The 15,427-nt window shown below is 38.0% G+C and overlaps 1 protein-coding gene across 13 annotated transcripts in view; it reads right to left on the minus strand.

The window, feature by feature from the left end:
* The window catches only part of LOC136835029 (uro-adherence factor A-like), a 123,204-nt gene that overhangs the window by 47,568 nt on the left and 60,209 nt on the right, over window positions 1-15,427 (minus strand). Inside the window, exon 1 of one of the 13 annotated variants that reach the window (XM_067098106.1) lies at window positions 2,756-2,979. The exons of the other annotated variants lie outside the window; for them this stretch is intronic. Coding sequence (XP_066954207.1) covers window positions 2,756-2,774 — 19 coding nt within the window. The 5' untranslated portion in view covers window positions 2,775-2,979. Of the gene's footprint in view, window positions 1-2,755; window positions 2,980-15,427 lie in introns of those variants that run through there. 13 annotated transcript variants of the gene reach the window in all.

Below are 15,427 nucleotides of genomic sequence, written 5' to 3' on the forward strand. Positions count from 1 at the left end.
AATACTGTTTAAAAAAACACATTTAAATCATAGTAATATGAAATCAATACGCAAATGTTCGCACATATAACTACTGTTGGTTCCACTGCCCTAGTATTTAGAATCAGCATACAATCGAGCATCACATGCAAATTTAAGTAACTTTTGTGGGTTAGCTTCAATCTTCTGCAAGAATTCGAGAAAGTGTGTCATGCGGTTACATCAAATATTTCTTATATCTGATACAAGTTTTCACCGACTTTTAAATGTCACACTATGTTTGGTTTTAAGAGTATTTCACGCGCTGTCATTTCCAGTGTTATGACTGATATTTTGCTTTAAGGGCAACTCTCAGTCTCATATTTGGTTTTATGAGGAACGCTTAAAGCAACCTATACGGTATTTGGTTTTAAAGGAAATTTTTAGATAAGAGTATTTGAGAAGGTTCACAATGTGTTATAATCGGTTTTTATAGAGGAATATCATTAGGTGCCACATATTTGACACTGAGTATCATTAGGTACCACATATTTGACACTAAAGAAAAGTTTATTCTTTATGATAGTTGCAAGACTTTCAACCCCAAAAACATGTACTCAAATGTAAAAGTTTGGCATCAAGATCATAAGCCAAACACCTGATTTAGATGCCAAAGCAAAACTTTCTGTAGAAAAGTTACTCAAACCGAAACAATTTACAAATAATTACAGTAAGTACAAGAACTGAATATAAATATGATTTACATATACAGTACTGTAGGTTTATGCGCATAAAACACAAAACCCTGAGAATAAAATTAAACAAATGGATTTAAACTCAAATAACCTAATTCCGAAATCACAATTAATTTGCACTAAATTCCAGGTATTTAGAGCAAAAACAGTACAGACAAGCGACTGAAAAATTCACACTTATTCTAGATGCCTTAATTCTGAGATTTTGGAGAGTGAGCAATTTAGGCACAGCCCGAGGCTTAAAGGAATTTCAAAATGCAAAAGCCTGGAAATAAAACAGGATTTACTTTTAGTTTTAAAAATTAAAAATATGAATAGAAGCTGTTTACCATACACAGATTTAGACAAAAACAGCTTATAGACAAAACCTCAAAACTTGAATTAAAAAATAAAACTCAGATCATGGTCTAAGTGCTTGAATTCAATAAGAATTTAAACTAAATTACAAATTTTCAATAAATAAGATTAACTAAACAGTGAAAATAAGATTTAAATTTCATTACAGGGAAAATAGGATCTAGACCCATGGCTAAGCTACTACAAAATGGGATTTACACCTAGTCTCAAGCAACTGGAAAAAACTGAACCAAGGCGAGGCATTGTGAAGTTAAGTATATCTTAGTTTAACCAGATCACTGAGCTGATTAACGGCTCTCCTAGGGTTGGCCCGAAGGATTAGACTTGTTTTACGTGGCTAAGAACCAGCTGGTTACCTAGCAACGGGACCTACAGCTTATAGTGGAATCCGAACCACATTATAGCGAGAAATGAATTTCTATCAACAGAAATAAATTCCTCTTATTCTTCATTGGCCGGTCGGAGATTCGAACTCGCGGCCAGCAGAGTGCTAGCTGAGAACGGAACCCACTCTTCCAACGAGGAACAGAGGCATTGTGAAAAAAAAGGAATGATTAAAACAAAGCCTGAAAAATGTGGATTGGAGACGAAGGCCTAATTACTGGAACTGAAAAGCATCTGAAAAAAAAAGTTTTGGATGGAAATCCAAGGGATTGATCCAAAATACCGGTGTACTTTAGGGGCATTTCGAAGCCCTTGAAAACAATGTACTTAGACCATGCTTGAAAACACCGGATTTAGACCAAGTAGTTGAGAAGGAAAAGAAGAAATAATTATTCGAATGGTCAGTTTCATAGTGCCATGAACTATAATACTGCCAACAGCTACAACAACAACAAAAAAAGTATATAATAGCTAATCACATTCACCTTCCTATTCAAAAGCGTATACGAGAAACCTTAGATGACATGGGACTATGCAAATCGGCTGCACTTCGTTCAGTCAACACTTTTTATTTTATTAAGAAAATGTCTGTTCAGTCAACACTGATCAATTTACCTGAGAGAAGAGTTTTGTAAGACCGCAACCCGAAAACGGCTAACCTCGGATGCTGATTAATCCAGGGGTTCACACAATGGTTACATGGCCAGTACTAGAATAAGGCAGGCTTACTCTTTACTGTAAATTGAACTGAATATAGAATTTAGGCCAAAGACCAAGCACTGGGACCTATGAGGTCATTCAGCACTGAAACGGAAATTGACAGTAAAAGGTTTGAAAGGTGTAACAGGAGGAAAACCTCGCAGTTGCACTATGAACCAATTGTTACGAGAGCGTGGAAAGTAAGATGGAAGAAATCGAATATGAAAGGAGGTACAGTAAAAGAAACGAAAGAGGTTGCAGCTAGGAGCCGAAGGCACGCTGCAAAGAACCTTAAGATGCCTACAGCACTGGCGACACAAACCCCCTACGGAGATCTTTACGGTAAAACTGAAGCTAACTACCGCGGCCTGATTCCCGCCACTAGCCGATCGGAATATTTACCGCCTTTTATTTATGCCTCTGATTACATTTATGTCTTTTGTCTCTGTTTAAGATATTTACCGTCTTTTAGTAGGGGCTGGCACTAAACACAGAAACCATTTTGCACGTAAACTGGGAGTTACCGAACCTAAGGGGGCCCGGTATTCGCCTTCAGTTTTACCCTCTTGAGCACCCAACGGTTACAAAAATGCAAGGATTACCTTTCTTTAAAAGTACCATTTCTTTCGATGATGATGTACCAATCACCAGTCACTAACGTTTCAGCAAGCGAACTACCCTAAACTGCCTAACCTTTCGGATGCATGGCTGTGATTCCTTCAGTTTTCCCAAGGCAGCACCAACCGACCTCCCTCCTGGTGCTGAAGGGATTTGAGGAGCATAGACTTACAAACCACGACAACGAGTATGACACCATTTTCATCTCGTTCATACGTTCCTAACGAACAGGTAAGAAAGCTATGACCTTTTCTAACGAGACTCCGCAAATATAATACGGCAAAATCAGTTAGGTCTATTAATTACTTTTATTGAGTAGCTAGTAACTAAAGCAACGTGTAAATTGTCTGTTTAGACTTTAGAGGATTATGCTTCTGTAAAGAAATGCCCATGTATACTGTGTTTATGTATACTGTAACCCATTGTTAATATTGTAATAAATAATAAAAGGGAAAAAATCATTGATGTATACTGTAACGTACTGTAAATATTGTAATATAAATACTAAAAGGAAAAAATCAAATTAAAAAACATTGCAGTGAACATGCTCCCTCTAACGACGTAATGGGTCCGTTCGTTTAGATACAAACTGAAGCAGTTTCGATTAATGAAGTTGATTAGATGCGTTTAAACTATATTCAATATACACAAAAACGTTTCGATAAGTTTCAAGGATTAATTTTCCTTAAAATATTTACTAACTTTTTCACTGAAACGTAAAATTAACGGGCAAAGACAAGTTTTATGCAAACATCTTTATTTCTCACAACTAGAACTAACTTTTAGTTGTACAATTTTATTAGCATATCTCTTTTTTTGCGCAGAATGACACTATAAAAAATGGTTTTGGTAAAAACTTAATAATCAAATCTAATAAAAACAGATCGAGAGACGTAGGCGGAATTGTATTACTAACTCACGAGTTATTTCTAATTTTACAGGCTGTCATATTTAAATGTGAACACCCTCTAAGCAGCAGCCTTACTGTTATTTGACCAGTTAATTTTTTTCCATATATAAAATACCTCAGGTTGCAAGATTTCTCTTATTTTCATTTATTTACTTATTTTTATTTCTTATTATTATCATTGTTATCCTCATCTTTTCAGAAACCTGTCTTATTTTGATTTATGTTTGGTGGCGTTCTACAGGTGCAGCAGTTTTACAAGGATACAAAATAACTGCCCAGTCTTCTAAAATCCTCGTCTAGTTTGGTCCAAGTGCCAGCCCTCCATGTCATTGCTTGTCGGAAGGGTTTGCAAGCCAAGACGATGGAGGGCTGAAGGTCATTTACTGCATTCCTCTATCCAGGCGGTCTTTACGTATGGGCAAGGTGTGTTCGCCCAGGGTTTAGACCTTGGAGGCATCCCTTCCCCGGGGGGCCAACTCTTCTTCATGCAAAAACGGGAGGCCCATCAATTTCCTGATGAGGGGGTGAGTTTCGCAACGTTAATGAGCTCTTGAACCCAAAGATAATACTTCTGATTAAATACTGTAAGGGTCGCAACAGCACTCGATGGAATTGCCCTACTGTACAGCAGCACGACATCTTGTCGTGATTTATCGGTACCACAAACAATACGTCGTCTAACTTGTCGTAACCTTTATCGGTACCACAAATAATACGTCGTCTCACTTGTCGTAACCATCTCCTACTAGAGCAAAATAACTGGTTACGTACAACTTTGTCACCTCCATTATTAATCAGTAATGCACCAAGCCTCAAAAATACGAGAGAGCCTTTTGATACAGAGTTGTTTGGGAAAAGTATATGTAACCATCATCATTATAAATATGTTCAGTTGTACTGAACAGACTTTTCGTGTGTATCGAAGTGTCTCAGCATATGAAACAAAGCGATCGTACACCAGAAAATAACAGCTGAGGGCTAAGTGAGGGCTCTTACGCCTTCCTTTTCAGTACTGGCTCTGGGACAGGAAAACATTTATGAATACAAAGCACACTAATTAAGATATACAACAATATATCTATAAATCAACTATACTATAAAACAAAAAAAAATTATATGCATAAATTAAAAATAATGCTAAAAGTGAGTTCCAGTGTACCCTCAAGCAATGACACTCTCAAGGACAAGGCTTGTGAAAGACTATAGACATGGTTATAAGGTAGCCTGGATTGAAAACACGTTTACATAATAATCAACACATACCCTTGAAGAAAAAGCCACCCGCGCCATTTCTTTTGGCATCTCGTCACGCCTTTACCCCTACCAGTCCCAAGATGGAATCTAGGGTCGTGTCGTTTTGGTGCCGTAAGCAGGCATTTACGAGGGTAATGTACTTGATACAAAATAATGAAGATTGTTTATCAATTCCAACGGTAACCTTAATCAATAACTCATTTTTTTAGTGGATTAAGCCACAAAACCTATTTCGTAATATTTGCATTTACAACCATTTGTCTTAGCAAAATAAAACGATGTTCACTTTCATTTTCATTTTCCTGGAAAGCAGCCAAAGTGACAGAAATAAGCCTAGAATTTCGTAACATCAGAGAGACCAAACCATTTAAATCTTTATATTCTGCAGCACTTGAAGTCCTAATTGTCGCCTTGTTCGCCTTTGAAGATCTACTTGAAAGACCCATCTTTTATTTTCATGAAAATCTTCACTCGGGATCTTTATTCAGTCTCCCTCTCCTATTTCTTTTACTGAATTTATTCTCTATTCCCTTATAACCTTCCCCTTCCCTCTTTTTTTTTTTATTTTGTTGTCGCTGCCTTTTGTTTTCGCTTTTATTTCCTATTCGAGTTTTACTTCTTTTTCACAACCCCTCTCAACTCCTTAAAAATTCACCGGTCTTTTTCTCGGTCCCCTTTCCTTGCTGGAGATTTCTCAATCCGGTAGTCGGGCGATGATCGAGACATATCCCCTCTCTCTGCTTGTAGCCGGGGACGAGAGGGTTGTAGTACGATGTTCACCTAAGCACGTTTGCATGGGGGGAGGGGGGGAAGGGGGGAATATTGGTCAAGGGGACATTCTCAAGAATTGATTGTTCAATTCTTACACCTCTCTCCCCCCTCCCAAAACCCCTCTCGCTCCCATGAAAAATTCCCAACCCTCGTTTGTTAATGTTGCTCCTACTGCATGACCCGATCTGGTAGTCTTTCCCCCGAACAACCTTTTTCCTTTCAAGTTTTCCATTCCTGGAACGGAAAAAAAAACATGCCTTCCCTTCCCTGCTCCTTCTTCCTATCTTCAATTACTTTTTCCCTTTTCTCTTTCTACACCGCGTCGTCTTCCCCTTCTGCTCTTTATTATCTTTCATATCCTCCCTTCCAAACTCGGACTGAAATATTCATTCCTTCTTTTCTTTCGCTTCGCATTTGACGTGGCATCATCTTTTCCCCTCTTCTCGATTTCCTTTTCATTTGCCCTTTTTATATTCCTTTTCTTCTGGCGTCAGAAAACGCTATTTCTGCTCTGTAATTCATCAAGTCTCTTCCACTTCTTCCCTATTTATTCCTAATTTCGCTTATTTCTTACAAGCAAGCGTTCTTCTTTGGATAGAACGTCACCGACACATTTACTCATCCTATTATCACTGTCAATGTCGTATTTTTTCACATTTCTCATCTGACTTGGATCTTTCGTCCCCTATAACAGTGATTTATTTACCTTCTGTGCCGAAGTAAATAACAAAACAAGATCTCGACACGAGAAGAAGCAGCAATTTCGAATATGCCTTTATTCTGGTGGACGCATCTTTCTCATTTTCCATGAACGAACAGCTTTTACGTTCTTTTCCTCCATCCAATGAAAACTGGTTCTTCATTCCAGTTGAAACATCACCCTACCTTTGTTTAATCAAGAGTACAACCTTTTTTTTTTTTACGCAACAATCCAAGCACAACCCTATTTTTCGATTCTAATGGAAAAACGTGGTTTCGTTTGCTCGCAGTAAAAACTCAACCCTTTCCTTGTTCAGTGATGTGTTAAAAAATACCGCTACTTCGTTTTATTTACTCCTTTACTCTAACACGAGGAAAACCTTATTCTTGCTTATGCCCAACAAAAACATCAACTATTTCAGCGAAAAGTCTGCAAATGTACGTGAAACCCAGAACAGTCCTCACCTCCATGGGAAAAGCAAGTGGGTTACCCTACTCTTCAACTGTTATTCAATATTTTTCTTTTTTTACTTTACTTTTAGACTAGTTACCCCTACCACTCTGCTGGATTACTAGCTCTATCCAAACAACCAATCATTACAAAATCCCCATAACTTCGACAAGTGAGGCCGGCCGTGTTAATGGAAACGTAGACTAATCCACAGCAATAGCTCTGATCGATTGTACTGAGGATCACCTGAAGACTGTTTTCCCCTGGTTGAGTTATTTCCTTGTCCAGACCTCTCCCCATTAAGACCAATATGCTCTAATTCTGGAATCTGGTCAGAAGTTCCAGACAGCTGAAACTCGATGCCATGTCAAAACTGTAAAACTAAACGGTACCTTCATGTATACAATTGTCATAAAAGTTTCAAAAACCTGACTAACATATTTTTTACTACAAACTATACTGTTGGCTAATAGGCAACAGAGCAGATAACATGGATGCAGCAATAAATGTGAGGGCGAACAGTTTCCAAGTCCGTGTTTTGGATTATTTGAGAATTCTGGAAAGCTATTTCAACTTCCACTTTAACAGAGGTTTACAGGCTGGAACTCTAAGGAATACCATTGGAATTTTCAGCTTTCCTCCTCAAACCTAATCGAATCACTCCACTTATTAGTATTTGAAAGGATGTGAAGACATCATTGGTAAGTTATAATCCATGGTTGCCCTGACAACAATCGTAAAGGGCTCATGGTGGCTTATGGTATAGATATCTCATATATCACAAATTAGATTGATTTTGGATTCATAATTCTATCTCGATCAAGATAAACTGTAATGGGAAGTGTGTCATGAGTTTTTACCCCTAAGATATCCTTTTGACAGGGAAAGGCAGCATTTCTACGGCGAGAAAACAAGTCTACATCATGGGAAAAACAAGATTTCATGATTACATGGAAGGCAAAGGTAGAATTTTTAAGGTATGAAATCAAGTCTAGATTATTGATAAAACAAAGATTTCATGATTACATGGAAAGCCTTAGATCTAAACATGACAGAAAGATCTACCACGGCAAAGATGCCCATGAATTAGGAATCGTTCCACCAAGTCCTATCTAATTATTAGTTTGGCTTATTTTTTCCAACAAATGGAAATGGGACAGGGTATGAAAACAATGAAATACAAGTTACTATTATAATTAACTACAAGGAAGTATGATACTATCCCAGCACTAACTGGAGTAGAGGGCCCGTGCCTCAATTTCTAGCTGTATTTGTAAAGTCAATTACAAGTCCTCAGCTTTAGCAGGCAACTCACTCAAAGACTTGAATGTAGTAAGGAGGCTATCTTCCAGTGTTCAAGCTGCAGTAGGGAAACTATCTTCTAGTGTTCAAGCTACAGCAGGGATGCTATCTTCTAGTGTTCAAGCTGCTGTAGAGAAAATATCTTCCATTGTTCAAGCTAACGTATAGAAACTATCTTCTAGTGTTCAAGCTATGTTAGAGAAACTATCTTCTAGTGTTCAAGATACAGCAAGGATTATATCTTTTAATGTTCAAGCTGCAGTAGGGAAGGGAAATTATCTTCTATTATACAAGCCACAGCAGGGAGGCTATCTTCCAGTGTTCAAGCTGAAGTAGGGAAACTATCTTCTAGTTTTCAAGCTATAGCAGGGAGGCTATCTTCCAGTGTTCAACCTGCAGCATGGAAACTATCTTCTAGTGTTCAAGCTACAGCAGGGAAACTATTTTCCAGTGTTCAAGCTATAGCAGGGAAAATATCTTCCAGTGTTCAAGCTGCAGTAGAGAAACCATCTTCTGGTGTTCGAGCTACAGCAGGGAGGCTATCTTCTAGTGTTCAAGCTGCAGCAGAGAAGCTTTCTTCTAGTGTTCAAACTACAGCAGGGAGGCTATCTTCTAGTGCTCAAGCTACAGCAGGGAATTTATCTTCCAGTGTCCAAGCTACAATAAGGAACTATCTTCTAGTGTTCAAGCTACAGCAATGAGGTTATCTTCTAGTGTTCAAGCTGCAGTAAGAAAACTATATTCTAGTGTTCAAGCTGCAGTAGGGAAACTATTTTCTAGTGTTCAAGCTGCAGTAGGGGAAACTATCTTCTAGTGTTCAAGCTGCAGTAGAGGAACTATCTTTTAGTGTTCAAGCTACAACATTGAGGCTATCTTCTAGTGCCCAAGCTACAGCAGGGAATTTATCTTCCAGTGTTCAAGCTACAGTAAGGAACTATCTTCTAGTGTTCAAGCTACAGCAGTGAGGTTATCTTCTAGTGTTCAAGCTGCAGTAAGGAAACTATATTCTAGTGTTCAAGCTGCAGTAGGGAAACTATCTTCTAGTGTTCAAGCTGCAGTAGGGAAACTATCTTCTAGTATTCAAGCTGCAGTAGGGAAACTATCTTTTAATGTTCAAGCTACAGCAGGGAGGCCATCTTCCAGTGTTCAAGCTTAAGTAGGGAAACTATCTTCTAGTCTTCAAGCTATAGCAGGAAGGCTATCTTCCAGTGTTTAACCCGCAGCATGGAAACTATCTTTTAGTGTTCAAGCTACAGCAGGGAAACTATCTTCCAGTGTTCAAGCTGCAGTAGGGAAACTATCTTCTAGTATTCAAGCTACAGCGGGGAAACTATTTTCCAGTGTTCAAGCTGCAGTAGAGAAACTATCTTCTGGTGTTCAAGCTACAGTGGGGAGGCTATCTTCTAGTGTTCAACCTGCAGTAAAGAAACTATCTTCTAGTGTTCAAGCTACAGCAGGGAGGCTATCTTCTAGTGTTCAAGCTACAGCAGGGAAACTATCTTCCAGTGTTCAAGCTACAGTAAGGAACTATCTTCTAGTGTTCAAGCAGTAGGGAAACTATCTTCTAGTGTTCAAGTTGCAGTAGGGAAACTATCTTCTACTGTTGAAGCTGCAGTAAGGAAACTATCTTCTACTGTTGAAGCTGCAGTAAGGAAACTATCTTCTAGTGTTCAAGCTACAACAGGGAGGCTCTCTTCCAGTATTCAAGCTGCAGTATGGAAAATATCTTCTAGTGTTAAAGCTGCAGAAGGGAAACTATCATTTAATGTTCAAGCTACAGCAGGGAGGCCATCTTCTAGTGTTCAAGCTGCAGGAGGAAGGCTATCTTTTAGTGTTCAAGCTGCAGTAGGAAGGTTATCTTTTAGTGTTCAAGCTGCAGTAGGGAGACTATCTTCTAGTGTTCACTATCTTCTAGTATTCATGCTACAGTAAGGAAACTATCTTCTAGTGTTCAAGCTACAGCCAGAAGGCCATCTTCTAGTGTTCAAGCTGTAGTAGGAAGGCTATCTTTTAGTGTTCAAGCTGCAGTAGGAAGGCTATCTCCTAGTGTTCCAGCTGCAGTAGGTAAACTATCTTCTAGCATTCAAGCGGCAGTAGGGAAACTATCTTCTAGCATTCAAGCTACAGCAGGGAGGCCATCTTCTAGTGTTCAAGCTGAAGTAAGGAAATCATATTCTAGTGTTCAAGCTGCAATAGGAAGGCCATCTTCTAGTGTTCAAGCTCCAGTAGGAAGGCTATCTCTTAGTGTTCAAGCTGCAGTAAGAAGGGTGTCTTCTAATGTTCAAGCTGAATGAGGACTGCTATCTTCTAGTGTTCAAGCTGTAGTAGGAATGCTATCTTCTAATGTTCAAGCTTCAGTAGGAATTCTATCTTCTAGTGTTCAAGCAACAGCAGGGAGGCTACCTTCCAGTATTCAAGCTGCAGTAGGGAAACTATCTTCTAGTGTTCAAACTACAGCAGTGAGGCTATCTTTTAGAATTCAAGCTGCAGTAAGAAGGCTATCTTCTAGTGTTCAAGCTGCAATAAGAGGCTTTACCCAATACTTCAGTACCAAGGAGGGCCCTTTTCCAACACTTGGCTACAGAAGGGGAGACTCTCTAACAAAAGCCAGCTGCAACAGGAAGACCCTTTTCAATACTTATGTATAGAAAGAAGACCATTTCCAATAAATGGCTACGAAAAGATGCTGCAGTAAGGATGGTGTCTCCTACAAGTCGAGACTCACGAAGAAGCCAGAGTCCAACGCTTGACTCCAGTAAAGTGGCAGCCTCCCTATACTTGACTACAGTGAGAAAACCATCCCCTGATCCTGCAGGGAAACAACAGGACTTGGAGATCTTAGTAGGCCTAGTTCAGAACATTTATGGTTCAAGAACTATTTGATTTGCTCTGCTTGAATTCCCAGTCTATCGTCCCATGACAGACTTTAAAAAGTATTTTTTCAGCAGAATAAACGTCAAGGGGATGGATGGGTTTCTCGATCAGTCCGGTTAGGTATCTACGGGTCTGACCAATCAATGGATAGGTCACCAAAAGTGACAGACAGATTCTGTAAAAACACTATTTCCTGATACCATTACTGAAACTTGCAACAGACCTTTGGAGAATGGTGGAAGGGGCAATGGGTCAGTGACACCAGGGAAGCCAAAACCGTGTGTCATTGCTGTGTTACTCCACAACAATTACTGTCAATAAAGATCCGTTTGAGAGAGAGAGAGAGAGAGAGAGAGAGAGAGAGAGAGAGAGAGAGAGAGAGAGAGAGAGAGAGAGAGAGAGAGAGAGAATGTGGTATACTGAAGTCATCCCATATTTGAGGCAGTTGTAATACTGTCTCATGTGCTCTCATGATAAACATTGAGAACTCGGGAGGACCCAGAGAAAAGCTTGACATTGTTCAGAAAGCGCATGGACAGAATATTACTAACGTGATTATTACCAAAAATCAGCACAAAAGGGATTATATTGTTGGTGCTCATTCTTGAATTACCGTCAGGACTCTGAAATTGAAACCTCTTCCACAGCTTGGAGGCACAGACCTTTGAAATTTGCTAAATAACTGGGTAATGGAAAACACCACCTATGACATGACACACACACACACAACCAAGTCCTCCAACCCATACACATAAATAAAGAATAAAAGGACTTTATTTAAACAAAATATGACATCTAATGGAGATTTTATCCACAAGTTACAAGCTTTCCAGGACAACCTGTCCCCATCCATCATCCGGCTACCAAAAGATGGGGACAGTTAGTACTTGAAAGCTTTCAACTTTTGTGAATAAAATCTCCATTGGACATCCTGTTCAAATGAGTCCTGTCATTCTTAGTATGAATGCACAAGACAGTGGTGCAAAGTGATAAAAAAATTATATGTATATAATATATATATATATATATATATATATATATATATATATATATATATATATATATATATGTGTGTGTGTGTGTGTGTGTGTGTGTGTGTGTGTGTGTGTGTGTGCAGAATCTGCTGGTCAATGTTTACCAAACAAAAATATAGTATTCATTAGCCACAATGTCCTCGAGTTCTCGACTTCTTCACATTTTGGAAACGCTTGTCACTACATTATTATTATTATTAAAATAGCTTAACCAGACCACTGAGCTGACTAATCAGCTCTCACAGGGCTGGCCCGAAGGATTAGGATGAAATACCAAGTCATTCGCATGATGATGAATAGATGAAAATGAAGTTTAAAAGAAAAAACTGTATAACGAGCATGCTTTACTCTAACGCACGTATACAATAAATACATTTGGGTCGCTTGTCACTACAAAGCCTAGGACCAAGTGAAGATAATTAAAGCTATACTGTACTGGCGCCCGGCGGAGATTCACAGTTATTCAGCTTTTATGGTCATCATTATCAATATATATTTACAATGAACACACAAAAAAACCGAAAAGATTATATTGAAATTCTGATGAAACTAATACCAAATAAACAAACCTTCACTCGATCACGGCCGATGAAAATTACCCGCCTAAAAAGTTTCACTTTCTTTACAGAAAACAATCTGCGACGATATCTGAAGTTCGTGCAACCCTCTTAATGTCTTCGCTCAACCGCGCGCAAACACACACACACACACACACACACACACACACACACACACACATATATATATATATATATATATATATATATATATATATATATATATATATATATAGATAGAGAGATAGAGAGAGAGAGAGAGAGAGAGAGAGAGAGAGAGAGAGAGAGAGAGAGAGAGAGAGATATTTTTACTGTAATCTAAAAGTGTAATGTAAAGATAAAAAGGACCACAAAAATAGTATACAGTATATATATATCTATAACTTCGAGTACCAATGCTTCTGTACACCTGATCGCTAGAAAGATATGGACAATTAGTAAAGCGTATTTATAAGCCCTATGCAGGTGTGAAAATACGACGTTGGTGTTGTGTGTAGACGGCCGTTGACCCGGGATGGATGGGAAAGTTGTGTTTTGGTCCTCGTTAATTCCTGCCTGCGTCGAGTCTGGTGGCCGTATTGCTGGAACACCTGCTTGTCCCCCAGGCAGGTTCATATTATTATAATCTCTGTACATCAAACTGAGACTGGAAAGCGATTAGCACTTCAGCCATATTTTTAGAATGACAGCTACACTCTTCGAGAAACAAGTACACAATGCGCCGAAATTTCTTCGGCGCAATTGAGTTTTCTGTACAGCGTATAATCAAGGCCACTGAAAATCGATCTAGCTTTAGGTAGTCTTGGTATATGCTGTGCGAACCGCGGCCCATGAAACTTTAACCCCGGCCCGGTGGTGGCCTGTCCTATATCGTTGCCAGACGCACGATTATGGGTAAATTTAATACTTAATAAAATAACTACTGAGGCTAGAGGGCTGCAATTTGGTATGTTTGATGATTGGAGGGTGGATGATCAACATACCTATTTGCAGGCCTCTAGCCTCAGTAGTTTTGAAGATCTGCGGGCGGACAGAAAAAGTGCGGACGGACAGACAAAGCCGGCACAATAGTTTTCTTTTATAGAAAACTAAAAGGGTAATAATCTGGTAAATTTGGCTTTTTTTTTTAGCTGCGTTGCCAATTCCTCATGTATGGATGATTAAGTGAAGTGACCGCGGGTCACAGTAAAAGGGGGATTGTCTATCACACCCCTCCATTCGTCAATACAAAAGCAAAATACAAATATTAAAAAATTATACTTGTACCATGCAGTACATTTTATATTCATATGGCTCACACAAAATTTAATTAAGGGCATATATATATATATATATATATATATATATATATATATATATGTATATGTTTAAAAAAATCACAATAGATGCACGTGATTCAGTATATAAGCGAATACCACAGGAAAATGACAGGCAGAAGTTCAGTACCAAGCGGTTTCACGAGTTGTTTATTCACTCATCGTCGGGGCACAAATGAGACAGCTGAAAAGAAGGTTACAAGGTGTACAAAAAAAAAAAACATGAATACCAACTGGTTAATTGTCAGAGGGTAATAAACAAAAAGCTGATCCAGGATAATCCGGGACGCGGTCACAAACTAAAACCATAGACCTAACCATAAGAGATACGGAAGATTAGCCATACAAAATCCAAAAAAAGTATAAAACTGAATACCAGATAGTTAATTATCAAAGGGTAATAAACAAAAAGATAATCTAGACTAATGCAGCCAAAAACATCTATAGGAGAATTTTTTATTACTAAACTCTAAACATTGAAATTACCGAAAACATTTATGTTGAAAAGCTTTAAAATTCTAGGATTTTCTAAAAACCTTTCTTCATACGGCAATTGGAGAATACTGTGCTTACTAAATTCAAGTTTGTTATTAGTTAAATAAAATGTTTTCCTGGCTCTTTTCCATGCTACATCTACAAAGGTCCTTGGGTATTTAAGTTTCAAAGAAATATCATAAATAGTTTTAATCTCAACGTCAATGAACTGCGAGCTACAAACGCGCGAAGCCCTTTAGAACATCCCAGAAAACACAGAGAATTTAGCATTTTGATGATGATTGGAACAATAATGAACAAAGGAGGCAATGTTAGTTGATTTTCGAAAAACTGAAAAGGTGAAATTTCTATCCTGTCTATGGACAGTTACATCAAGAAAATTCAAATTGCAATTTCTTTCTTCCTCTACGGCAAATTTGTATAGAAGGGACTAAAATTATTTAGCTCAATCAGAAATTCCTGGAGATATTCGTGAACTGGCCAAATACAGAAAATATAATGCTCATACCTACACCACATAGCTTTTTGGGGCAAAGTTCTTGCTAAGAATTTTGTCTAAAAAATTCCATATAAATATTGCTAAGGACAGGAGATAAGGGATTACCCACTGCCATGCCGAACAAAATTTACTATACTTGATTCATAACCTTATAAGAGTAGTGAGGTTTGCTACAGTTAAAGGGATATCATAGCTTTCTAATTCTTCCTCCAAAAATTCAAGTAAATCACTTACAGGCACTTTTGTTAATAAGGAGACATCAAGGCTAACGATAAAATCAAAATTCAAATTCAAACATTCAGACTATTCAATTTATTTATAAAGTCGATATTATTTTTTACATTCGTTTTAGAAATGTTTCCTACCAAAGGTGTGTGTGTATATATATATATATATATATATATATATATATATATATATATATATATATATATATATATATATATATATATATATATAAAACAGAGGTTTTAGTGAGCAGTAGGGAAGATAGA

Source organism: Macrobrachium rosenbergii, chromosome 54 (genome assembly GCF_040412425.1).
Source record: "Macrobrachium rosenbergii isolate ZJJX-2024 chromosome 54, ASM4041242v1, whole genome shotgun sequence".
In the NCBI taxonomy this organism is placed as follows: Eukaryota; Metazoa; Arthropoda; class Malacostraca; order Decapoda; family Palaemonidae; genus Macrobrachium; species Macrobrachium rosenbergii.